Source organism: Tauraco erythrolophus, chromosome 2 (assembly GCF_009769465.1).
Source record: "Tauraco erythrolophus isolate bTauEry1 chromosome 2, bTauEry1.pri, whole genome shotgun sequence".
Classification (NCBI taxonomy): domain Eukaryota; kingdom Metazoa; phylum Chordata; class Aves; order Musophagiformes; family Musophagidae; genus Tauraco; species Tauraco erythrolophus.
Window position 1 is genome coordinate 114,849,603 of NC_141466.1, and position 27,584 is coordinate 114,877,186.

A 27,584-nucleotide genomic window follows, 5' to 3' on the forward strand; every position below is an offset into this window, starting at 1 on the left:
ATTGGCAAAATTGTTTTCCTTTTAGCAATATCATTTATTAGGTAGAACTGGCCATATGATGAGTAATAAGCCACAACTGCAACGTGTGAGCCCTGTACATACAGAGTAGAGATGTAAAAACCGAAACAAAGGCTGTTAGTGACCATCTCACAAATTTGATGTAGCAGCTAGCCTTGTCTAGTAGTAGACTTCACTCATGTTTCAAACCTGGCCCAAAGTCAGGGCATAAGAGGGACTATCCTTGGAAGCTCTTTTTATTTAGAACCACTGCAAGGAAAAAAAAGGAATGAGAGCTGCCTTTGTTCGTGGTTTTTTTTGTTTGTTTGTTTGTTTGTTTGGTTTTTTTTGTTTTTTTAAATCTGACTCCCTTTTGCAAGGCGGTAAATGAGCAAATGGCTCTTGCACCTGGCAAGTTACCATCAGCAATTACTGCAACGCTTAGTGTCTTTTTGCCACTAGCAGAAGTCTCTCTGCTCCCTTCTGTGTCACAGATTTCAGTGTTCTTATGGGGATGGTACAATTAAAGCCACAAGATTTAGTGCTCTAATTCTCTTTTGTTTGCAACAAAAGGGAGAGACAGGGAAGGATGATACATATGGCTGGGTTTTTGTTTTTATTTTACTGACCAGCAAAAATACTGTGTGTATATAACTGTGACAATAACAGAGTTTGTATAAACTCGTCAAATTGTTCTGTTGGTAACTGGATTAAAGGCTATTATTTCACATAAAGGAATCTTGTTATTAAAAAAAAAAATGCGGCAGCTACATTTCACTCCTCTTTGTTTACAAGCCTCGACATCTGAGCAGGCTGTACCTTATGTATTTCTGCATGTTTCTTTCAGTACAAATGTTTTCTAGTTTTAGATATGTCATTAACGTGATGCCAATGTCAAGAACACTGTTTTTGACAAGTATGTCAAAAATGCTGCTTGTGATAAATGTGTGTAGGGAGGGAAATGTGGTTGACAGGAATCCAAGTTTCATTTTTAGCCCTTCCATTATTGCCCTGTGTGCGGCCTGAGATGAGTTGCCAAATCAGACTTTTTCAAAGGGGACATCTGTGAGCAGGAGTGCAGTTCTCCTGCTCTAAACTGGCGTCTGACAGTGAGATTTCAAATCTGAGCTCTTGACCCTTAGTTCAGTGGGAACCACCAAAGGGCGGTTCACCAGATCCATTTCAGGATGAAGTGAACTACCATAGGAGCTCAGAGTGGCTGGTTTGCATCTTGTGGTCCACAGCTTAGACGCTGAGGTGAAGGCGAGCAGGATCCATTCGTTGGCCCCTCCACAGGGTTTCTTAGGCACCCTGGATCTCAGCTGAGCCATGCTCAGTGATGTGGAAGATCACACCTCTGAAGATTGAACCTTGATATTTTCAAAAACAAGCTGCTACTCCTGCTAAAATTCATGCACACTTAAAAAGGTTTAAATTACAGCCCTGTTGAGCCTTAGTTTTTCTCTCTGTGAAACTAAACTGTTCATCAGATCTGCATGTTTTAAGCATTAATGGACAGGCTTTATTAATGGGCGCTCCAGGAAATGAAATCTCATTGTCTTGATTACCTGACCAATCTTGCTAGAATCTGTGGATTCTCACAATTTTTCTTGCTTCAAGGGTTGGTCCCTTTCATTTACCTAACTGCACCTTTCATTCACCAGCTACACACCCCATTATGCTTGCTCTGTGGACAAACTGGTAACTTGGTCAGCTGCCAAAAGGGAATAATTTGACTTACCTGAAATGATGAAAATACATTAGCTCTGTCCCGCTGGATAAGCCTCAGATTGTATTGAAATAGAATTAGGCCAAGGGAGTCAATGTACTGGATAATAATGAAATGTTTAATGTGGATTAGCTGCATATAAAATTAATACATTAGAATGAATTGCTGAAGAAATAGAATTATGTCAGGCCTTTATCCTGACTCTAATGACTTAAAAATGCCGCACTCTTCTGTTTATAGAAGAGGAAAAGTAGAGCTGTTGAATTTGTGTTCTTTATTTGGGTGAGAGAAATAGATATAAAGTGTTATTAAAAATGATAAAAATAATAAAAAATAATATATGTCTCTCAGAGCTCTCAAATTAGGATCCCACTGAACCAAGGCCATAATGTTTGGGTCTGGACCATACCCGAGAGGTTACAGAGATGGGGATGAAGCCCAGGAAGACTAGGTACATGAAAACAAGAATCTAAACCTAGAACTCCTTAATCACCTGCCTAGGCTTAACTTTAGAAGTCTCTTGGTTGATTGAGTTTTATTGTTACTGTTTGGTTTTCCCTGCCCTTAATATTTATGGCTTTTTCCACTTTATGCTTTTTCTTCTGGCAGTTAAATCTAAATCTAATCTCTGTTTTAGACCATCCAAAGGTGAGTTGAAATGTTGCCTGCCCAGGAAAGTCTTAATGGGTTTAATAAAAAACGGGCAAACTTTCCAAACCGGTTGACAAAGATAATCTTTGACTGCAGAGTGAGCTGTGACATAAAAATTGCAAGTATTAATCTGCACTCTGTGAGACTTTTTGGGGTTTTTGTTCTTAAAGCTTTCTTGTTGCCTCATCTGTTCCAGGTTCGTTCCTGTTCCTCAATGCATCAGAGAGGCTGAGCCCTGTCATCCTGAGCCCTTGGCTGAGAAGCAGCAGTGACCAGTGCATAGTTCAAGTGGCTGTCTATAAGTTTTACCAGCAGAACGGAGAATATATCGCTCGTGTCCTTCCCATTGACGAAAGTAGCAGTGAAATCTTATCAGTGGAGACTCCAGAGAAACACGGGTAAGTCTCATTCTCTCATTTGACTTACAGCTTGAGCTGAGAAGAATCACGCGATTGTGTAGTGACACAGCCACAAAATGCATGCTGCACCTCTACTAAGGGGAGCAGGACACCACCCGAGTAGATGTTTGTCTTGCATGAGTCTAAATTATTATAGAAGCTGGAGATTGGTGCTCATTTTATTATACGAAGCATCAGCAAACTACTGGATCCATGTAACAGTGGGTCTCTAAGTCACCATCTTTATTCTCAGTGCTTGCAAGTACAGACATAGTGTGGATACTCAGGATCCTAAGTTTAAAGCTTTTCTGCCTAATTTGCTCTGTCTAATTTCTTTTTACTACTACTTTACCCAAGTATACTATTGAGCTTGGAATACCTACTGAGTCTTTGCAGTTTCATATGGCTGCATATACTTCAAGTTTTGTCTTGCATTTGAGTCTCTTTAAAAGCCATCTCGTGTCAGTAAATCAGTTCAGAGCTGCTGCTGGGGGAAGAACACTCTTGATCTTTCAAGGGTGCAACTGTTTGAAATGTTTTACCCTCTTTGTGCAGTTAATCTTAATTGTTGATGATGTCTTAATTTGACAGACTTCCCGTGCATTCTTTCAAGTTTTGGTTAGCGGCAGAACACAAGGAGCTGAACACAGTGGATATTTCAAAATGCTATAGTAGTGGAGTAACTTAGAATTGAATTCAGATATATGTGAGGCTGATGTTCTACCTGTTCTATATACTGGGTTTTTTTATTTTTTACTTCTGCTATGAAATGTGTGTTGAGAAACATAACTTTTACTAAGCATCTCAAATGTTCTTTGTTTTGATGTGATAGATTAGAGAGTTTCTAATGGCAAGTCCTGCTGGCTTGTGCTTGTAACAAGATGTGATTATCTGATTACTGTCTACAGCAAATTCTGTATTTTCCAGTAGCAAAAGAAGAATGCTCAATAAAAAACCTTCCAGGAGATAACCTAACTCAGAAACAGTTCGAATTGTTGTAATTCTCATATAACACATGGCCTATAAAAGTGAGGAGGAGAGCTTGTGTGTGGATCTAGATCATACTTAGTTCCAGCAACATCATCCAAATTGTAAATTACTGTTGATGTCTGGGGAAAGGTAATTAGGGGAGCTGCAGCAGCTGTCTTCTTCCTTAGCTCTTTGCAAACGCTGTGCTCCATGTCACAGCTAATAAGCACACTTCGTGCAAAGTGCCTCCTGCATTGGCAACACCACTGTTCCTTGGCACTCACAGGGAATACTGCTGTGTGTAAAATGCTTTGCTGTGCTGCTTGGAGGAGCCCTAGCTTGGATCTGTGGGCAGGCGGAACTCACCAGGAGCACAGGCAAGTGCCAGATGTAAGGAGCCTTGAAGGGAAGGGAAGGATGGCTTTAACTATGGTAACAAATGCTTACCTTTGCCATTTGCTGGAGACAATATTGAATCATAGAATGGTTTGGGTTGGAAGGGACCTCAAAGATCATCTAGTTCCAACTCCCCTGCCATGGGCAGGGAAACCCTCCACTACACCAGGTTGCCCAAAGTCTCATCCAACCTGGCCTTGAACACTTCCAGGGATGGGGCATTACAACTGCTCTGGGCAACCTGTTCCAGTGCCTCACCACCCTCTGAGTGAAAAACTTCTTCCTTATATCTAATCTAAATCTCCCCTCTTTCAGTTTAAAGCCATTGCCCCTTGTCCTATCACTACATGTGCTTGTAAAAAGTCCCTCTCCAGCTTTCCTGTAGGCCCCCTTTAGGTACTGGAAAGCTGCTATAAGATCACCTCGGAGCCTTCTCTTCTCCAGACTGAACAGCCCCAGCTCTCTCAGCCTGTTTTCATAGCAGAGGTGCTCCAGTCCTCGGATCATCTTCGTGGCCCTCCTCTGGACCTGATCCAGCAGCTCCATGTCCTCCTTACGTTGGAGACTCCAGAGCTGAACGCAGTATTCCAGGTGGGGTCTCACGAGAGCAGAGTAGAGGGGCAGAATCACCTCCCTTGACCTGCTGGCCACAGTTCTTTTGATGCAGCCCAGGACACAGATGGCTTGCTGGGCTGCCAGTGCACATTGCCAGCTCATGCTGAGCTTCTCATCCACCAGCACTCCCAAGTCTTTTTCCTCAGGGCTGCTCTCAATCCATTCTCTGCCCAGCCTGTACTTGTGCTTGGGATTGCCCTGACCCACGTGCAGGACCTTGCGCTTGGGACTACTCGGCTGTGTGTTGCAGGTGGAAATTGTCACTGCAGTAGAGAGGTTCTGTGCTTTTAAAGAGGATGGATTTGATATCCCATACACTGCTTGCGCTGCGACAGCATTTCTGTGGCACATGGGGTACTAAGGATGTGCCTGTGGCTTTCATGGCTTTGTATGGCTGAATCCTTGGTACTCTGTGTGCTATAAAACTTTGCAATTGGAGCAAATGGCTGGTTCATTTTTCCTCCTCTGGTCTTGTCTCTTTGCAGTGAGAGGTGGTAACTCTTCCCCCAGCTCAGCAATGCAGAAAGACTCTGATATTGTGCCTGCATAAATGGCACATAGGGATAGTTAAGTATCCACCCACAGACCACAGCCATGGATGATAAGGTAGCAGTTTTTTATCATCTACCCCGAACCTTCATTCCAGAATTTATGAGTGCTCCCCTGCCCTTTGTTCGGAGCAATAATATTTGATTATCCCAGGTCTGATAACAAACCGTGCAAATCTTACTTTTGTGAAGATCTCCTTTTCTTTAAATAGGAATCAAGAATAGCCGATCAGAAGCCAAGAATAATTCAATCAGTTCTTAAATGAACTAACAATCCTACAGTGGAAATCTGTTGTGTTTAATATTTTATTTTGACTTGATAATTGCAAAGACTTGTGTTGTTTTGTAATGAATTCTTTGACTATGCTATAACCGAATGATTTCTAAAATTTTGTAAGGATTTTAACTCTGGGTGCAAGGTAATTGAATTCCTCAGTGATGAGCGTGTGCTAGAAATAAAAATACTTCGAAGCTTCACAGGTGACACTCCTTTGATTCTACGTGTGTTATGCGTTGTTTTGCAAACAGGAGCTGTGAAGTGTGCGTAGTTCCCGGTGACTTGTCCATGCGGTAGTGAGCCCATGCCATTGCTTGAAGTCAAGCTCGTAGCAGGAAGAGTATGCTTTGCTGAAACAAATGCACCCGAAGGGTGGTAAAGCAATGAAGTAATTCTAGGGTGGATTTTCTCATACCTTGAGCTATGCACAGTGTCAGTAGTTTTTTACCCTTCTTTTTTTTTTTTTACTTTTTTTTTTTTTCTTTTTAAAGTGTGTGACCTGAATTACATATATTAATATCTTACAAGATCTTCACAGTTCACCTACATTTATGAGAGAAAAAAGTAGATGCTGTCAGGTACTACCGTTTCATTCAGGGTGAAACCAGGCAAGCAAAGGTTTTGGTTGACAGCACTTGGAGCTAATTTTAAGTAAAATATATGTAAAGCTATGAAACTTTATTGACCAGGCCGAAACAGCATAGCACCCAATATTTATTTGTTACCAGGGTTCAACTGTGTTGTCTTTGTGTGTAAAATACCAGGTGTGATTCCGATGGATACTCAGCACGCATAAAGACTCAAAGGCAGAACTAGTGATGTTCTGTTTGCTCCTCTGGACTTGGTCTCTCTAGAAAAAAATAGCCCAAGCCTGTGGACTAGAGTTGTACCAATTCCATAATGAGGCATAGCCATTACAGAAATTGTGGAAGACGCGTATTTGTTTATTTTCTTACTTGACGTATTTCACCGCAGCTCATCTATTGCGCACTGGGAGAAAGCTAGCTAATTTAAGATGCGTTACGTAGCAGTAGGATAGGGCAGATGGAACAGACGCCAGGAAGAATACGCCAGAAGTGATAGCTGCGAATGGTTCCTGAGTGAGGAAACACCAGAGGCTGGCAAAGGGATGCTTGTTTTGTATTATACAGAAACTTTGTCAAATACGATAGTAACTTTTCTACATAGTATTTGCAACAACGCTTACCAGTCGGAAGGTAATGATGTCCTTTTTTATCAGTTCAACAGAATTGTATACCTTTTTTTTTTTTTGTTAAAGAGCAGAAAGATCTTACTCTGTATTTATCTATGAGGTTTGGAACACCTTTGGTTAGACCTTCTCTAATTTAGTTCCTAAGCAATCAGTAGGACTCCTCTGTGGAGAACAATACATTACTATATTCTGTTAGAATTAGATTTTTTACGTGATAGTTTCTAGATGATCTGACTTTATGGATGTGTTTCTGGTATGGTTAGTCTCTTGTGGTATCTCTTGCAATTCTGTTGTGTTTCACAAGCACCTGCAAATGATACAGGGAGAGAATCAGTGCAGTGCTATCGATCCTTAGTAATGGCAGAAGAGTTGTTACAATTCCTGCCCTGCCATGGAGCACAGCACTTTTTGATTTATTCCATCTGCCACTAGATGTGGGTACTGTCTGATGCTGTTTTTCTGCTCCCATGGTGCTCTGTACAATCCTTTCTTGTTGCTATTTAATGAATTTCTTTTTTTTGTGTTACGGGAGGTGAGGAGGCAGCAAGTACATTCACGTACCATCTCGGTTATTTAGCAAAGCAGATTTACTTCCACAATTTGAATGGTGACTTCTGGGTGCTTGTCAGACTGTCACTGTGGCCACTGATTTTATTTTGCCTCTTAGATGTTTTCCCAGCTGTTAAATTTATACTTATAAAGCTACTAAGATTGTAAATATGGCTAATAGAGTGGGGAGAACACAAAGGAAAACTTGTCAATGAGGTCAGAGTTTATAATACAGGATTGATTTTTATTCCTTTTGATCTGTGTATTTCAGAAAATTTAGAGTTGGGCAAGGACAAAAATAGGATTGCTCATTTTAATTACCGTTATTGTTTTACATCTCCACCTTCACTATTAGTGGTAAGTTGCGGTATTATATACTATATATCAAACCAAATTTTTTAACAAGCCCTTAGCAAATGACAGAGTTACTTCAACTTGGTCTTTCATTGCAGACCTCCCTCATCACTAAATTCCATAACTGTGTTCTTGTCCCAAAAAATAATGTAACGAGTGGGTCTCAGTACTGTTCACATGACTGAAGGTAATTGAGGCCTCCTGGAAGAGGAGAGGTAGGAAAGATCCTCAGGTCAGCTACTTCAGCAGGAATACCAGGATGACAGCCTTGTTCAAATATAGATTCAAAAAATAAGATTTGAACTACTGGATTGAGTTCACTTCTGACATCTATCCCACATTTCCAGCATGAGCTGGGCACACCACATGTTCTGTCTTGTTGCTGCTTTTTCCTTATGGAAAAGAGCAGAGTAGTTTCTCTTAGATATATTTCTGTGTCTTTTTAGATTGTAATTGCTTTATGTTAGGTGGGACTTTGCTTCTTCCTGCAAATCCTTGCAACACTTCAGAGGCAAAGGGAGGTTGAGGCTGTGGCACTGACGGATCAACATGATCTGTTCTGTCGCCCCAAACTTAGGGAATGTGGATTGTAGAATCCCTGCATAAAATTGTTGGTACTGAACTATACATCTTTTGACTTAAGCATACCTATACAAACCACATAAAGTAACTTTGCAAGCCATATGTGATTTTTAATCTGTGAGTAGGACTCCTAGACTGGTCTTGAGACTTAACCAAACTTGAGATTCATCTGAAGACTTTTGTGTAAATATGTGAAATAAAAGATGTCTCTTAAATAAAACCGGAGATCTGAACATTCATGCATGAGCAAGGAAGCCATAAAATACTACTACTCCATATAGCCAGTACTTTAGTAGGTGTGTGTATGTTTCTGCACAGAGCACTTCCAATAGAGAAAGAGCACCTGTATTTGAAGGTTACTACAAATCATGATAGGCTGTTCCCTTTCTGGCATCTACAACTTCACTTGAAATTGATTGCATTGATAGATGTGAAGGAAAATAAATGAAGGAATCACTAGCATCTGTCACATTTGACCTTGGGGCTTGAAGTCTGAAGGTTATTTCTTGTACTGGTGGTGTTCCTTTTTTTTTTTCTTTTTTTTTTTTTTTTCTTTCTTTCTTTTCAATAGCTTCACTAATCTGTCACAGACCATGGGCTTAATAGAAGGAATTTACTTTCTTGGAACCCTTTAACCTTAAAAGTACCTTCTCAGGTTAGTGGTAATATGAATTTGCTTGGTGGTTTTTGTGGATGGTTTTTTTTTTTCCTTCTTCCCCTTGAAAAAAACACTTTCCTAAGTTCAAGCCTTTGTTTTGAAAATGCCTGGACTACAACATAAGAAGAATGAAGACTGAAATGTGTGGTTTTGGGGCACTTAAACTCATTGTTAGGCATAAAAATATGTCTCAAAAAATTTACAGCACATTTTACTCTCAGAGAATTCCAAATCAGGAGTTTAAGTCATTCTGTCTAAACTATACATTTGAGAAATTCAGGTAATCCAGGAAAGTAATCTGGATTTATGGATTCATTAGAAACTAAGCTCTTCTGCCTTGGTGGCCAGGCACAACTAATCCTACTTTTAAACGAAACTTCAATTGCTCTAGACAGAAAATCAGCACTTAAACTTTTCCTGTGCTGCTATCCACTAGCCAACTTATAGTCCCTTTCGGTCTGCCAAATAAAATGCAAAGAAAGCAATGGGGGGGGGGGGGGAGGGGAGGAAATAACATTGATGTCTCTTTTCCCTCTTCCCTTTTCAAAAGATACTGTCCTTGATATCTCTGAAGAATTAGTCGTTTTCATAGCAGATGCATGTATTTGGAAAGAAGTTTCTCATCTGCACCTCACAAAACCTTGATTCTTTCAGTATCTCAAGTCTAGATCTGAAGGAAACTTTAACTCTGTTGGTTGTGGCACCTTAAGGAGTTCATTTCTGGTTTGCTTTTGATAGATGAGGTTTAAATCAAAACGCTTCAGAATGTGTAAGGTGAAATGGAACCCCTCAAAGCTTTGTGAAACTGATGTACAGATGTCTTCAGATATGGAAAGATTGTCTTCCTCTTCCACTTGAGCACTAGAGCGTGTAGATTAAGTTGTCACTTTAGCACTAGAGGTAGGTACATGTCCATACACTTCTGCTTGAAACTTCTGTAGTGGTTTTGCTGCTGGTGAAGTGCTATATTACTTCTGGAGATAAACTTGGATCCTTTTTGTAGATTTTATGCAACATGGATTTGCTTTAGAGCATGCCATGTTTTTGCATATAACCCTCAAGTACAACAAAGGAGAAGCTTCAAACTGCTCCAGAAGTGTGTTGTCAGTTGAGACTGGACTGTAGCAGTTTATTTCCTCTTATGGACAGGTATATGGAAGAGAACTATTACAAAGAAAGATATCTTAATATTACCAGAAACTGGATTTTGAGTGCCATTCGCTGTAGTGGTATATCATATTGTGAAGCAACAACATTGTATGACCTCTTGAACCAACCAAAGCCAACCAACGTAAGTTCAGTAATTAGTAATTACAATTACTTCATTTTTTTAGCAGTTGATTATAGTTCCAATCAAACTGATTGGAAATCAGCTGGGGAGAGTGTAGGGGGGAAGTGCCCTTTCTTGTCTTCTAGTACATGTTATCAGACAGTTATTACGTGGCAGTGCTGCCTTTTGTTGATGGTTTGCCAGATGCAAATGCAAACGGGAATGCCGAAGTTGTATAGTCTGCTTCCAATTACAAGTATGGAAAAGGACAGGGGAAATAAAAGCCATCTTAAAGTTGAAATAAAAGTAACACATGAGGAAAACTTTTGTTAAATATAACAAAATTTGGCTTACTACAGAAGCAGATTACTTAATGTGTAGAGAATGGAACAGTAGAAGAAAAATAAACTTTTTTTTCAGGGTAAGAGTTCAGTTTTACAGATACCTAGTGGAGCAGCCTTTTCTGATGCTTTTAACATAGTGCTGAATGCACTGTAGCGGAGGAGGGCTAAGGTGGTGAGCTGGATGCCCAGTGTGTGTTGGCACAAGGATCCTCGTGGCTTCCCAAATAATTGCAGCAGCTGTTGGTGACCTCTTTGGGCTCTAGGAGCTGCTTCTGTGCCTGATACCCCAGAGGCTGGTACATCTGATCTTGTAAAAATGATGCCAAACTGACCACAGTAACAGAGTTGGGACACCCTTGAAAGTGGCTGGTTTGGGTATTTGTGCTTTTGAAACCAAAGATTCCTTAATATAACTTAGTTCTTACATGGCTGAAACAATTTCCTCAGACCACTCTGAGCAACCTAATCCAACATCTATACTGTCCAAATCCTGGGCACTGTCTTAAACTTTTATACCTTGTGTCCTTCAGAATTACTTGCAGTCTCCTCTTTCCTTGTTGTTATGCTATTCTCGCTTTCCGTAGCCTGGGTTGATTCCTGCCCTCACCCCCTGCTTCTCTTATTCCTTTAACTTGTTTCATAGATCTCTTGTTTTTTCTTTCTACCTGAGGCTTCAATTTTTAAAAGCCATCCCAAACTAGTCTTTACAGCCCCATGTTGACACTGGCCCATGTTGCACTTCCTATCAGTGTAGACATGCCAGGATGTATTTCAGTTTCCTAGAACCTAAACAAACAAGCAATGGGGCACACATACACACACCACCCAGCCTCCTCTTCCCAAGAACTCACACACACACTTCGTCATCTTTCTTTTCTTCGTTTAGGTATCTCTTCTGCTGTACAGAATTGCAAGCCGTTTCTTTAGGATCCTTTGCTACATAGCTTCCAAGTGTGCTTTCCCACAGCCAAAATGCTTCCAACATTTGTTTCCAGAGACTAGGCAACACACCTCATTAATATTGCCAGCCTTGTTTCTAGTTATTTTTCTGCTCCCCTCTAGCTAAGCTCTCTGTCATTCTGCTGTTGGCAAAGTTTTATAACTAGCCTGCGGTATAATTGCTTTCTGTATCTCTTACTTATTTTTGACCTTAAAAACCTCCTTCTGAGTTCTGCGCAACCTCCTCTGCGTGCTGCACCTTGGAGCATGGTTTTGTCGTGCACGATTTCCTTGGGGCTTTCCTTGCTAATGCTTAAGATTCTCCTTCTTATCCAAGACAAATCTACTCTGCAGTAGTAAGTGCTATACAAGATTTACAAGGTAGTATTTTTCCTTTCAAATTCAAAGCGGAATTATTAACTAGGTGCTGATAACCTTGCAAGACTTAAAAATCAAGTCCTTGACCTGTCCAGCTGCTAAGGGTGTTAGTGTAGTGCTAATGCAGTTGATTCTGCATTCTAAGCCAGATTCTCGGGTATTGCTCTTGAATTATCTCAGTTCTGTTTCATGACTCGCACCACAGGGTTCAAGTCCAGTAGGGCAGCTTTGCACCCTCACTTTAAAGAGCACTGTCTATATCACTGCCTCACCGAAAATGGTGCCCTGTATTCTCAGGTGCTGGTAAATCAGGTGTTTTCCACTCAAGAAAGAAGAAAGAGAACTCTGATAAGCTTGAACACTAACTCACAATTTACTTCTGCATGTTAAAAAGAAATCAAAGATTTATTCAACAGGAATTTGCAAGTTAATTCTTAATAAATTCCCAACTTGAAAATTGAAGGAAATGAAGGCAAAGAAGCTATTTAGATTCTGATGCTGTGGTGGCAGAGGAGGAGGCTTGGGGTTCTTTTAAGTGATCGAGGAGAGTACAGCACAGGCTTGCTTTCTGCAGGAATACAGTGAGGACTGCAGTGTTCCAAACCAGTGTGAAGCACTTTGCAGAGCTTTTCATTTAAAACTTGTGTACTATATTTGTTAACTAGAATTGCTAATATCTGAAAGCATTTTTCTGTCATTTTTCTGTCAAATAGCTACCTTTGTTTGCTTTGCAGTTTTATTGTTTTCTGTGGCATATGTCTGGTGCAGTAGAAATTATATTCCTGTAACAAAATACTGTCTCAAGGGCTTTTTTGTACTGGCAGTGGCAAACTATTAATGTCAGTGGCTAGTCTGGCAAAAACATGATTTTGGGTTGACACCAACACCAAAGGCACAGGTTTCAGACAGGGCTGTCAGATCTACTTCGTACATTGCTTTGTACAGCTTATTTCTTGACTTGTGCACTGAGACAGAAGGCTTTTGCCCACACGGTGCTGGATAATGCTTGTTTTCAAAATGAGTCAATATAGCAAAGCCATGAACATTCATGGCTTGCACAGTAGCATTTCGGTATCTTGTATACAGCAATGAACAGTCCTCCCCATTGCATTTGGAAGTACTTGCCTTTTCCCTACCTTTTTTGCAAGGATTGTGTTCATCTGTTTTTCTTTATGGACAGTGAGTTCTCTGAGTCACCAAGTTCAGTTGCCAGCTCTTCATAAGCACCAGTCAGTAACCTTACAATACTTGTTATCTCCTGTATCAGGCTGACTAAATATGATTTTCTGTTGGAAATAGCAGTAGTGAAGTTTGTTTACTGAATGTAATCGGAGCTTTTCCTGATCATCCTGGCTTGGTGTGCCATTCACCCTGATGGATTGAGGCCACAAAGATGCAATAATAAAGTTCCTTTTGACAAGACAAAGCTGTTCTAGTCTGGGACTTGAACCAGCAGCACCATCTGCCATCCTTGGTGAACTTCGCATGAGGATAAGACTACGGAATATCGGCACAAGTCTAAATCTTTCACGAGGCAACAAAGTTTTTATGACTCCGCTCCATTTAGCAGAGAATACGAGCAGTAAATGAAACTCAACTGTCTCTCATATTCCGATCACTGGCCAGTTATTATGAGTAAATAGAGTAAAATTACACTAAGGGGAAGATTTTATCAAAATATTTACATTGAAATACTTCTAATGAAGAAGCCAAATAATCTGATTTTCTTCAGCAGAGGAAAAATACGAAGTGTAGAAAAACTTTCCCTGTGCAGTGTGCTTACTCAGAGAGGTTAAGATAACTGTAGTTAGAAGATTGCTATAAGGACATTAAGTGCAATGGATGACCTGATTATTTTTAGGATGTCAAGCATCCTAAGAGCGTCTAGCTAAACGTACTACTACACCAGGAAATAAAAACATGAGGTGATTCATCTGGATGTTGTCTTAGTTTGAATGGAGACAGCGTTCTCAAATCTAGCAACTGTTTTTTGCATCTCTGCTCCATTCCTTTCTAAATGCCTGGCTTTCAGGAGGCCGTGGTGTGGGAAGCCTGGGCTAATGCTTTTGACAATTCAGATCCATATCAAAACCATGATGATTGCAATTTGTTATTATTTCATGCCAGATGAGCTTTTCAGAGGCTCATTTCTTAGAGGTCTCTAGATAACATCTGACACAAGTTGATTTCCTTTTTTTTTTTTAAAGCCAGTTGTCTGGAAACTTGGGCTCCTTTCATTCCTTTAGGCAATTTCTCCAGGTCAAGGCTGGGGCACGTATCTGGGCTATTTGAAAGGGAATTGACTCTGCTGTTACTATTTCTGTTTTAGATAGAGGATTTTGATTGCCAGCATCAAGGCAGTTGTGGTTGACAGTGCCCAGTAAAACAGCCTCTCTCAAACAATGAGAGTTACCATCAGCTTCAATGTTTATCAACAATCAGAACACTATCAGTTTTGAAATGTTTTTTTCACTAACATCTTGCTTTCTTTTCACTTACTGCTTGCCACCAGTATTCTATTGCAAAAGGAAAAAAAAAAAAAAAACCACAAAAAACCCCTATATAATTTTACTGGCTTCTTTCCTTAATAATTTGAAAACCGGGAGAGTGGTGTTGTCTTGGGTGACAGAATTTCTGTCTTTCCGTCAGCTCTTAGGTCTTTTCATTTATTCCCACTGCTCACTTGTTCCCTGCTCCCTCTATCTCAACATACTCTTCCCTTCTAGTTTTGTCTTCCAGGCTTTTCTTCTAAACAGGCTTTCCAGCTCTTCAACAGGTCTCGTTCCTCTCTCTCCCTTTATCTTCACTCCCTGTCTCTTGCTCCTGTGCTGCTTGCCTTTGACTCAGGTTTCTTCACATGTTCTGGCTCCAAAGGCTGGGAGGGTACAGAGCAGCTTCTTTTATGTGCGCAGGTCTGGTGCTGCGTGCTGCAGGCCAGGGTGAGCGCTGGACACCTCCCCTTGCCCAATTCAGCTGCCACTTCTAGAGGAAAATCTCTGCCAAGAGGACACACGCACCAGCCCGTTAGAGGCTTGCAAACTGGCCTTGTTGAGGTGAATTTTCACCGAAGGGTCACACACATGAAGCAAGTGATGCTATAGCTCTCCGGCGGCGCTTTCATCAAGTCATCTTAAAAGCATTAAGACCCTGCTGAAGTAGGTGGTACTATACAGATGGACACAATCAAGCATTAAAGAGATATTCTAGCAGATCGTTAGCGAGGTTGGTATTCAATAGAAGTGCAGCTGAGTGGCACTGCATTTATGGCATTATTTTTACTAGAAGAGTGCTGGTTTTAATGGAGAGAAATAATGATGTCTGAGTTTTCAGAGTGAAAGAAATTGATTCCAGCAGAGATGTTAATGTATATCTCCTTCACCTCAGGTGAGTGGCCTAGCGCTGTTTGGGGAGCAGGCATTAATCTCTAATTTCAGCGTACTCACAAATGAAATCTAGATTCTGCATTTGTTGCAATGTAGAAACACTTGTAGGGACAAAGTAAAGGGGGGAAAAATCTTAATTATTCATAACCTAGGAAAATTCTATCTCTGTAGCTTATCCTGAGACCTTTACCTCATAATGAGCACCACATGGCAGATAAATTTCCACCTCACAAGGGACAAGCGTTGCACAAACTCTTTCCATGTTCATGTCCTTTCCAGCTCTCCTTATTGCATTGTTTCCAATCCTAAGCCATGGATGTCTTTTTCTAACTGAATTGTGAACATTTCTTTCTCAAATTAATCACTACCCAATCCCAATTGCATGTGCCTTTGATGCCTGGTTTTAATTGCCTTAAAGTAGAAAGCTTCAATGAGCAGAGAAATTAAAATTGCAAAATCCTGATGGCATTTTTTTAGTTGAGTTATTTGCCTCCACATTCAATTTGAGTTGTGTGGGTTTTTTTTATTTATTTTTATTTTAAGCGAGTGAATGTCTTACTAGTTTTCTATTTATGACAGCCGCAGGCTTAACTGCAATGGATAGGCTACATTTTAGCTCCAGAACAGGGAACGTGTTCTGCATTGCCTACGTTCTGGGAGAGATGTTGCAAGTCAGTGAAATGAGCTCTCCCTTTCTTTTGAAGCTGGATTCTACTCAGGAAGGAAACTGCTGTTTGGAAAGGTGGAAACCTCTTATATGTAAAGGAGTCTGATCAGGGATGTCATGGATGGGGCAAAAGCAGGCATGAAGCATGTTGTGTCCAACTGAAAAGCCAGAAGTAATTTAGGACAATCACACGATTTCTTTAACCCAGAAATTGTATCTTCCATGAAATCAGAACTTTTCATGGGAAAAGTTCAATTTTGATTGTTTTCCCTTACAGCAAGCTAGATGAAATATTATTTTCTTGGACTAACCCCAAATACCTTCTTAGCTTTCTGTTCAGCATTACAGTGGGTGTCATTTTGCAGCCTTAGTTCGTGCGCAACAAAATTCGTATGTCCTGTTTCACAGGGATTATTCTTTATTCCTCTGATGAGACAGTATGTCTCTTCCAGCCATTATGTGGCATGCCATGGAAGTTGCATGACTCGAGGAGCATCGTCATGAGTGCTGATGGGAAAAGTCATAGAATCATAGAATGGTTTGGGTTGGAAGGGACCTCAAAGATTATCTAGTTCCAAACCCCCTACCATGGACAGGGAAACCCTCCACTACACCAGGTTGCCCAAAGCCTCATCCAGCCTGGCCTTGAACACTTCCAGGGATGGGGCATCCACAACTTCTCTGGGCAACCTGTTCCAGTGCCTCACCACCCTCTGAGTGAAAAATTTCTTCTTTATATCCAATCTAAATCTCCCCTCTTTCAATTTAAAGCCATTTCCCTTTGTCCTATCACTGCACACCCTTGTAAAAAGTCCCTCTCCAGCTTTCCTGTAGGCCCCCTTTAGGTACTGGAAAGCTGCAATAAGATCACCCCGGAGCCTTCTCTTCTCCAGGCTGAACAGCCCCAACTCTCTCAGCCTGTCTTCATAGCAGAGGTGTTCCAGCCCTTGGATCATCTTTGTGGCCCTCCTCTGGACCTGCTTCAGCAGCTCCATGTCCTTCTTGTGTTGGGGTCTTTATACAAGGAATAATGACACCATTTGAGTGTCCATGTGCAACTGTGCCGTACAGCAATATGGCATCATAAAGGAGTGCAACTGAATGATGAGCTGACTCTGAGAGAAATACTGCAGGTCAGCTATATAAAGCAAAACAAAACATGCTGATAAATGCATATCCATCTTTAGCTTTAGAAATGCAACTGTGATGCTAATTTACAAATTGTTTGGGTTTTTTTGAACTTAATGAGGTGTAATAGCAAAGCTAAAGGGTTCCGTATTTTCTCAGACTTAAGAGAAAAGTTACTTTGTGAAGAAAAATCACCTTGGTACAGGATAAGTTTATTAATTAGTGAGTGAAAAAGAAGTGATCTGTCAAACTGCTAGATTTCAAATCTGAACTTTGTTGCCTTTTACTGACTTGTTTTGTTTCTAGGACTGATACGACTGCTTTTTCCCAGTATTGACTTTTTCTTAATGACTTCTGCTTGTAGTCTTCTGTAATAATTTATGCCATGATCATGCTCAGTTATTATCTACTGACTGGTAATGGAGTTTATTTTACAAACAACATTCATTGTAATGTAACTGTTCAGTACTGACACAGCAAGCTGTGGTAATAATTTCTGCAGGTTAATGTCATTCTTTACTCAGCTGTTGCTCAATTATCCATCAGAAAGTATCTTATTTTCTGTTCCTTGCCTGTGACAGCCCTAGTGGGAGTGGATGGGATTTGTGGGATTTTTCAGTGTTTAGGTGTAAAATGGATTTTGATGCCTTTTTGCTTCAGGAAAGTATTTTAAACATCCTCTTGGAAAGTTCAGGATGTTCTTGAGGGACAAAGACATAGCGTTTATTGACCGTCTTTTTATACGGTTACCCTTTTTGACCAGAATAGGTATTCAGAGCTGAAGATCCACAGGTTGTCTTTGTAAGGAAGAAGAGTTGGCAATGAGGCAAGAGGTTTTGGTCATCCCGTTGATTTGAAAGCCTTGTGTTCCTGAAAACTGGAGACATCAAACACCGTAAAAATTTTTTGTTCGCAGCTCATGTAGCCCAGAAGCCTCTCTAGTTTTGTTTCTGGGCTGGTCTTAGTACTTCCTGAGCTATGTTTGATGTTTGTTCTTTTCTGCGTGTGATGTTCCTGGTTTTCTTCCTCGTTGTGTCTCTTCCTCACATGTGCATTATACTATATGCAGGAACTGGCCTTTTCCCTCCCTCTCCCTAAGAAGTTACTGTTTTCTTTCTCTTTCTCTTTTTGCTTGACTCTATATGGAGTGAGGGATTTTTTGTTTATGAGCTTGTGCACATAATTTTTGTGTGTGTGTGAGAGAGACAGGCACACGTATACACATACATACACGCATACTTTTTGCTTTCTGACTCTCTTTCAACAGTCTGGTACTGTATCTTCTTACATCCTTCGTCCTGGAATGACTGCTGAAGGGTGGATTTGCTGATCCCTGTTGCCTTTTGGAAAAGCTATCAAGGTTATGCAAGTCCATCCATCTGCTAGGAAATGTAATTCTAAAATTATTTTTTAATGATGTAGAAGAGGCATAAGCTCAATATGTTTTCAACCACAGAAGGAGAAGGAAGGGAGGAAGCGTTCCTCCAGCTCATTAATCAGAATGAGAAATGGAAACAGCTTCCTAGTCGTTTACTATTTGCTCCAAAGTAAATCTATCTAAATATTAGTGCACTGATGAGAGTTTAAAAAAAAAAAAAAAAAAAAAAAGGAGGTTGTGGGAGAGGCAGGAAAAAAGCCTTGTCGTTAGCTTGTCACGCTCTGTAGCAAGGTACATGGGAGACCATAGATATATGTACCATGGCATTTCTGTAATGAAAACTTGAGCAATAAAAGTTGTTTCTGTTATGTTCTGGAAAAGGAACTCTCAGAGGAAACACATTAACAGTATTTCACATTACAAATTATTATTGCATATTCAGCTATTGTTTCAAATGAGAATTGTGTGTATTACAGGGAGAGGAAAGAAAGATACAGTTAGTATTTCTTCTGTAAGCAAAATTAAGATTTTATGCATTTGGCTATATCAGTTCTACCTTAAAAATGTAATACTTTCACAGAATGATGAGTTGATTGGCCCTAAAATACTTGATGGACTTACACATGTAGTTCAGGGCTGAATATGTAGATCTCTTCACTTTCTCTGTGCTAAAGTGGAAGGTATTCCAGTGTGAAAATGAGTCTTGCTGGATATATCCAGTAAAGGGTGGTCTCCCGCATTGAATTTAATAGACCTCATGTTGTAGAAGTTGAATATTAACAAATAACAGTATTTTGGGCTCTGAATGCAAACTGCGTTTTTGCCATCATGCCTAAAAATTTTGAATTAATTAAATGCTTTGTTTCATCCACTCCCCTTTCTGCACCCAGGCAGGGTGTGTGCATAAAAAACCACTTGGTTATTTTCATTACCTTCTTACACTGTAATTAACTTTATGACCTTGCACGGGAGGTCACAGTTGTCTTCACAACAATTTGGAAGAAAGTTTAAAATATCATTGAGAGTTTCTGTATTAACATGTTACTAGCACAAAGCTCTTTCTGTGTTGTTGGAATGCTGATTTTTCTCCTTCCTCCTCTAGCCTCCTTCCTAGAGGAAGAAATGTCCCGTTTTCATCTTCATCTACTGTCCTCCCTTGACTGGAGAGCCAAGCAGTTCACCACTTGGCTCCCTTTTAGGCTTCCAAGAAACAGCTTCCAGCTCTTCTCTCCGAGCTGTGTTTATTTGGCTCTGACTGCGTACCTCAGTTTCCATTTTCTGATTTCTGAATGAAATTATCGATATGTGCTAGCACTTCAGAATTTCGCTTCAAATCTGTGTGAAAGTGAGAGAGAGAGAGAAATTGTTTTTCTTATTTTGTTAGTTTCTGGGTGTATAAATTGAAAAGTCTTAGAGACAACAGTTGTTCCAAAAGTGGTGTGCTGCCAAAGCTCCTACTTCTTTATTTGCCCCATTAAGCTGCAGAAAACTGAATCTAGGGGGAACTGGGTCCTATTTCCAATTTCTGCATTAGCTTATATAAGGGCAGGAGGAAGAAACAGTGTTTTCTTCTAAGGTTCTTCAGTCTGACAGATTGTCAGGCTGGCCTGAGATTAGATGGGGTCAAAGTAACAACGCTTGGACTGACAAGTCGCTCTGAATTTACAGAAGACCTAGGCTGATGTTACCAGAAATCAAAAGATGCAGTTAACATTGGTTTCGTTCTTCTGTTGTAATTACTGCTTTCTGGAAACGCTCCAGTGTCTTACCCTGCTTACCTTTGTTGTGGCCTGGCAGAATGGGATGCTGAACTTAGTTGCCTTGCAGAAGGCTCCAAAGAAGCATTGCATAAAGCTCGGCTTTTAGATCTTATGTACTGCTCGCATTTGGGCCTTAATGATGTTGCGTCAAGACAGTAGGATGTCTAATCCATATCAGCAACACTTTTCCTTCATTTATATTTACATTAAACTTATGTTAACAGTGTCATTAACATTTTAGTGATATTATAGCGTAGCCTTATCAGTGTGTTCTCAAAATGCTTCTTGTTGAAAGGGATTTGCCAAGTACTTTATTGCTAGCTACAAATGGTTCTAGAAAACCAATGAAACACTCTCTAATTAAATGAAAGTAGTTAATTTTCCTTTTCTTCCATTGAGATTGCAAGCCACAGTGGCAGCCCCAGGTACCCTGCCTCTGTACTCAAAATGACTGTGAATTGTTTTCCTCTTCACCATTGCCTGGCAGAGGATCTGAGATCTGACCCATTCAATTGACTTGCGGTCTCACATGCTGTCAAGATAAAAGCTCCAAAAGTTCTGGGGAAACAGAGGAGAGAGTGAAGCACTGTTGCAGAATGAGTAACTCAACTCTTGATTTTCCCTGGGTTTGCCCATCTGAGGTAGGTTAATCTTGGAGCTCAGGTGTGAATGAGGACATCTTAATTAGCACTGCACTGAAGACATACTGTGACGAAACGACATAATTGAATTTTGTAGAGGAAACATGGCTGCCCGCTCTGTGATGCAAGTACAGCATATTTCACAGGTTCTTATCAGTGTTCAACTGACTAGAAATAAAGCAGCTTGGCTCAGAAAGTAATCTAAGAAATGTTTTTGTGTTTCCCCCTTTATTTCCTTCACTATTTCTAATGTTTTGAAGTTAGGTTTTCCCTGGAGTGTTCACCATTCCCAAAAAACAGAGAGACCAAAGTGGACTTGTTATGAATACTCTGCTGTTTCTTTTTACATTGCTCTTCCATGACTATTTGTAATAGTAAGCATGTTTATAATGATATTTGCAGGAAACACGCATGGAGCAGGCACAATCTGAATCAAAACTGATTTTAAAAGATCAAATAGCTGCTGGAAACGTACTTGTTGCTTTCTTCTGTAGATGATAACCTGTCAGGTATGGGTGCTGTAAAGCTGAGTTCAGCAGTATGTGGAGAACACTTTAAGAGGATGGCAACTGAAAGAGCCGTGCATAGCATCGGTTAAGTGGAGCATGAGGGTTTTGATGTTTAGAAAAATGAGTATCTTATGGTGTATGTCTTCAACAAGGTAGCATCAGGTCTTTTCAGTGCCCATTTCAAGTCCTCTTGATTATGAATCTGTCCGTAGAGTTTAGTAGTCTTTCAGTCAAGTCTTAAATCATCAGCCAGGATTGCAGCCATGTTTCAGATGTATTTTGCTTTCTTAGTATGCTTTGAAATACATATAATCGGAGATATTCTATGGATATAATATATGGAATATTTCTTTCTGTTTTAACGTATGCAACATGTGGCAGATAAGTTTGGTGAAATAAATATGTGGCAATCTCTCACCCACCTGTCACCCCTCCTGGTTTTTGTTTTTGTTCGATTGTGGTTTTTTTTTTAAAAAAAAAAAAAAGCAGAATGAGAAATTGTGCCCAGATCTCCCTTGCAATTTTTATCTTCTTAAGTGAAATTTCAAGAAGTAAATTTCAACACATCAAATTAAAGCAGCAACAGTCAAACGAGTAAGTTGTGGATATAGATGTTGATTTCAGGTACTCTGAATGCTGGCTGGTAGCAAACTTTATCCCAGGAGTGGAGGGAGATAGTGAGAAGTTCACTAAGGCAGAAAGACAAACTTCTAGAGAAACAAAGAAGTTATGCTAATGTATGGCATGGTTTAGCCATATATAATTTAATGCTTTGCGCTTCAGCAACACCTTTCAGGTAAAAATCTGCAGGACATTATCAAGCAATAAGTTTTTTTATGATGTATTTTCTGCTGTCTTACAGGTAGCTGATTAGAAGACCAGCAATGTTAAGGGACTGTTCAGAGCTCTGTATTCAGAGCCCAGCAGTCCTGTGTGACAGTTGTGCGTGGTGGTGTTAGACTTCATTTTGGAGCCGTTGTCCTGCTGAATGCTTGCTTTGAATTTTGAAGACTTATTTGTCAGGATATTGTTTATACTGCTCTTTTTTTGTTGTTGTTCTCTGAGTGCTGTTTCTTCATCACAAGCCATAATCGGGATCCCAACCTTTAGCTCTCCAAGTGCTAAAAGCAAATTTTGTAATGAGAGATTTTATGGCTTTAGTCTGATAAAATAGAGCAACAGATGGAACCACTTCACTGTTCAGAATAAACTGTTGCCCAGAGCAGGTATATCGTCTTAAAATATCTTCCAGAGTTCGTTGGGAAATAGGAACAGAGACATTTGTCTGCATGAAGTGAGACCTGCCCTAATTCTGCATATTGGGCAAAGCATGATATTTATAGAGATTTCAAAATGTTTGATTCCTAGAGAGAGAGTATAGTACTCTGCTCCACCACCACTGAGGCTGAAGGTGGTTTGTGGTGTCAGACAGGCTAGAAGAGGCTGGAAGACACACCTGTGACAACTTCATATTTCAGTATTATTATCCATCTGTCTTGCTATAGTTGAGTGTAATCCCTTCACCAAGCTATCAGTGGTGGTGGACTCTTGCCAAGTCTGAAGACAGGTTGCCAACGCTAGTCAGTATGGTGACATGGATAGAATATTTTCCTATTAGTTGAAAACACTCACTTGACCTTCTGGGATGTGCTCTTCCTAGCACTGCTCATAACCTTTGCTGTTGCCTTGCATGAAAAGGTGGTAGTCTTCAGATGTAAATATCTGATAGTTTCACAGCAAAAGGAGGATTAGGTGAGGCTTGGGACCACTGGCTAGCCCTGTATCCCTGTTGTTCTCTTTTGTACTGCTCTTTGTCCTAACGCAGGGAATCCTTTTTACCCATCAGAATAACAAATAAAACTCACTAATTAAGAGACCAATCCTAAACGTTCTTTGTGTAGTCTCTGCTGCTGTAAAGACTGTGAGATTAAGCCAAATCTCTACTCATTATAAATAACAGCTATTGACATTCATCTCTCTTAGAAGTTGTCCATGTAAGTGCCAGATCGATCCATGTTTCCTTGAGTAGGGCAAGTGGCAGGAAAGCCCTGTTCTGGAAAGACATGCACTACCAGTGGTGCAGAGGTACAATTGTAAAGAATGAAATTTTGAACTCTGAGCTTTCTTTTTATTCTTTAGCTCTTTTTCACTCACTATTATCAGCTTTCTGGTTCGGTATGATATTTTAACATAAATTAAATCTTCACAGCGCAGAGTGCTGGTGTTGAAAACTTTAATGTCCTTAAGTTACGTACAGTTTCTTCAAATCAAGTGGTCTTTGGAAATCCGTCCATTCATTGGTCCTGACTGAATCAGTGGAGATGTGTTCGCTTGTAACCTGCTAAATTAAGTATCCTTCCTTTCTATCCTTTCCTTTCTTGTTTCTAGTGTATCGTGTACAAATCTCCCACATGGCATTCAGTCAGAAATACATACAGCAATTCTGGAGGGCATTTAGCCTTCTGTATTGCATTCTGCAGGCTGCCAACATGTTGTGGCAGATCCAAGCACACAGGTGGTAGGACTGTGTTGATGTGCAATATGGCTTGCCCTGTTTTCCCATGTGGACTTGGAGAGTTGGCCAAACACAGGAATTGACCCAAATGTGAAACTGAGATTTGGCTTTGAGAGTTGTCAGGAACACAGGCTAAATCAGATCTTTCTCGGTCTAATATTGTGGTTCCAGGAGTGGAACAGGCTTTTCAAAAAACTTTGCATTAAGTTGATGCTGGATTATCTGCTTTTTTTACATCTTAGATTTTATCGTATTTTTTTACTCTAGTTAATCTTCTATAGCTAGAAACTGCTTTAGGCTTTGAAAGAATTAGGTTAATAAAATAACATCTTAGGAAAGTTTTTGTCATTAATTCATTTTTTACCTTTAATTGTTTTACGTTGTAACAAAGCCAACACCTTTTCAAGTGTTAGGTGTGTGTTTCCTTGTCAAGCCCTTCTCTTCTGCCTTGCACCACAGCCTGGGATATATCCTGGTGCACACAGTAGACCCACAGACTAGACCACTCGCTTCCCTATAAGTATCAGTCTTGAGATACTGTTCTTTCTGGCTCATAGCTGGGATTTGTCTATTCTAGTGGTGTTTGGGGTGAAGTGAGTATTGATGCCTCTTTCTGCTAACAGAAATTCCATCATGAAATGAAAATCTTTTTTGAGATTGGTGTATTTGTTATCAAAAATTTTATTCCATTACATTTTCATTTTCATACGAAAATGTCTTTAGCCAGATAATTCCCAACAGTGTCATCTTAACAAATTCTTTTTAATAATTTTAACATTAGATGCTATTACAAAGATCTAGTCCTTTTCTGACCAGGTAGTTTTAATGCCATGTATTACAACCAAAAGCTTGTTTGTTAGCATTACTTGTCTCCTAGCTTCTAGTGTTTGCAAGTATGAACAATCATTGTGACATTGGGAGGAGGCTTTGAGTTGTGATAACTGTTACAGCTGTTGTGGTGGTTTTATGAGGAGTGAGTAAAAGTCTGTGCAAGTGAGTTAGCAACTTAATCTGCTCCCTTTCTCCCAACATGACTCACTAGAGCATTTCTATATGCGCAGCTGCCACCTTTCTCCCCAGTTGTGTTTGATGGACATTAGTCTGTTTAAGCTCTCCATACATGTGTTACCCTCTCTGTACCATGCAACTTTTGTCACGGTGCTGATGCCACCAGCTTTCAGATTCTCATGTGAGATTCCCCTGCAAGAGGATCTGACTCATAGACTCCTCCCGAGATCCATTTAACACACTGAATCAAATTCAAGTAGCTCTTGATGCTTGTTAGCATCTTCTGTCTGACTGACTGGGATCTTATTCCTTAGTCTTGATGTTGTTTGTAATATTAGATGGGTACATGGCATAGAATTATAGAATCATAGAATGGTTAGGGTTGGAAGGGACCTTAAAGATCATCTAGTTCCAACCCCCCTGCCATGGGCAGAGAAATCCTCCACTACACCAGGTTGCCCAAAGCCTCATTCAACCTGGCCTTGAACACTTCCAGGGATGGGGCATCCACAACTTCTCTGGGTAACCTGTTCCAGTGCCTCACCACCCTCAACGTAAAGAATTTCTTCCTTATATCTAATCGAAATCTCCCCTCTTTCAGTTTGAATCCATTGCCCCTTGTCCTATCACTACACCCTTGTAAAAAGTCCCTCTCCAGCTTTCCTGTAGGCCCCCTTTAGGAGGTACTGGAAAGCTGCTATAAGATCACCCCGGAGCCTTCTCTTCTCCAGGCTGAACAGCCCCTACTCACTCAGCCTGTCTTCATAGCAGAGGTGTTCCAGCCCTCGGATCATCTTTGTGGCCCTCCTCTGGACCTGCTTCAGTAGCTCCATGTCCTTCTTATGTTGGGGACTGCAGAGCTGAACACAGTATTCCAGGTGGGGTCTCACAAGAGCTGAGTAAAGGGGCAGAATCACTTCCCTTGACCTGCTGGCCACACTTGTTTTGATGCAGCCCAGGATACGATTTGCTTTCTGGGCTGCCAGTGCACATTGTTGGCTCATGTTGAGCTTTTCATCCACCAGCACTCCCAAGTCCTTTTCCTCAGGGCTGCTCTCAATCCATTCTTCACCCAGCCTGTACTTGTACTTGGGATTGCCTCGACCCATGTGCAGGACCTTGCACTTGGCCTTGTTGAACTTCATGAGGTTCTCACAGGCCCACCTCTCCATATCACAGATTTATGCCACTCCAGAGTCCCAATTGCTTTTTAATTTGGGTGGGGTTTTTTGCTGACTGTGTCTCCTTGAAGAGCTACAGAATATGTGGTCTCACTTCACAGCAAGTCCTTAGTGTGCAAACATTCTCCACCTGCTTTCTTAGTAATTTGTCCTTTTGTAATAATATGTCGTGCTCTGTTTTGCGTGCAAGCAATGCATTCCAGTGTCACTGACTGAGCTGGGAATAGAATGGTCTGTGTCCACCTTGGTTGTTGGCCTGCGGGATGATCTTGAGTGAGGCTTTTAATCTTGATTTCCTCAGCCTTGAGTAACATTAGGACCTTGTGAAAGTGTATGTGGTGTTAGACCACCCAAAGTATAAACGTTTGACTCCAATGTCTTTTGGAAATATTTGAGTGCTCACATGTAGTTTTGAAATGAGGTTCTAGTTAGGAGTTACTTTCTTTTTTTTCGCAGAAATCATAGTCATGAGGTGCTGTAAACCACACATTTGTATCTAAGTCTGCTTGAATTTTTTTTGGTTGGCCAGCTGGCAGTGCCATTAAGGATTTTCACACCACTTCCACAAGCTCCAACCTCACTGTCTGTTCACTGTTTCGAGGGTTTAGATTCCTTAAATAGATCCTCCAAGTGTAAGATATATCTTAAGCTTGTGTTAGTTCTTGCCTTCAAGTCAAATTATGAACCCAAAATAGTGGGCGTTTGGGAAAATGTTGACCTAAGTAATTAATCCAAAATCATATCAAAGCCCAACTGGAGATGAACAAGTAGCAAACATGAAAGCTAACAAGAAGGTACTCTACTAGTACAAGGAAATTCAGCAAAAGTGTTTGTCCATTGGTAAAAGGAAAAGGCAAAAGTAGTGGATGTTTTTTTAACTTGAGTCTTCACCAGCAAAGCCTGATCTGAGACCTATGTGCTTATTAGAACAGCTTGGAAAGGAGAAGTGCAGCCAACGTCAGAGGAGCAACAAGTCAGGGACTGCTTACGGAAGGTGGGTGTATTCAAGTCTGTGAAGCTGGAAGTGCCCAAGGGTCCTGAAAAAGCAGACTGGTGTGTTTGTGGGGCTGGTGTATAATGTCTATGACAAATTATGGTAATTGGGAAGGAAGCCGGCAAATTCCAGATGAATGAAAATAACAAGCGTTATACCAGTTTTTTGGAAAGGCAAGAAAGTGAAGGATCTGGGGAACTCATCAACCACATTCCCATCTCTGGAAAGGGCATGGTGCACATCATCTGAGAGACTATTAGACTAGATTGCTTCCAACCAACATTTTTATGATTCTGTTGTCTGAAAATGGAACCCTGATCAAATTGATGTTGTTCACGGTCAAAACTCCTGTGAACTTTGAGAAAAGTTAGGTCAAGTCTGAAGCTACACATTGCAGCTTAGGTAGTTTGTATTTGCCCTTTATTATCCTTAGTGAATCAATATTCAAAAGTGAATTTCTTTCTTTCTGTGATGTCATTGAGTTTGAGTTCGTCCAGTATCTGGGAAGAGAATAAATGCAGGGAATTTAATATCTTGCAGAGGTCAGAAAAGA

At 40.5% G+C, this 27,584-nt stretch overlaps 1 protein-coding gene across 1 annotated transcript in view; it reads left to right on the forward strand.

The window, feature by feature from the left end:
- ALK (ALK receptor tyrosine kinase) overlaps positions 1-27,584 on the forward strand; it is a 332,439-nt gene that overhangs the window by 150,244 nt on the left and 154,611 nt on the right. The window contains exon 4 of the mRNA XM_086629993.1: positions 2,574-2,775. Coding sequence (XP_086486119.1) covers positions 2,574-2,775 — 202 coding nt within the window. The remainder of the gene's footprint in view (positions 1-2,573; positions 2,776-27,584) is intronic.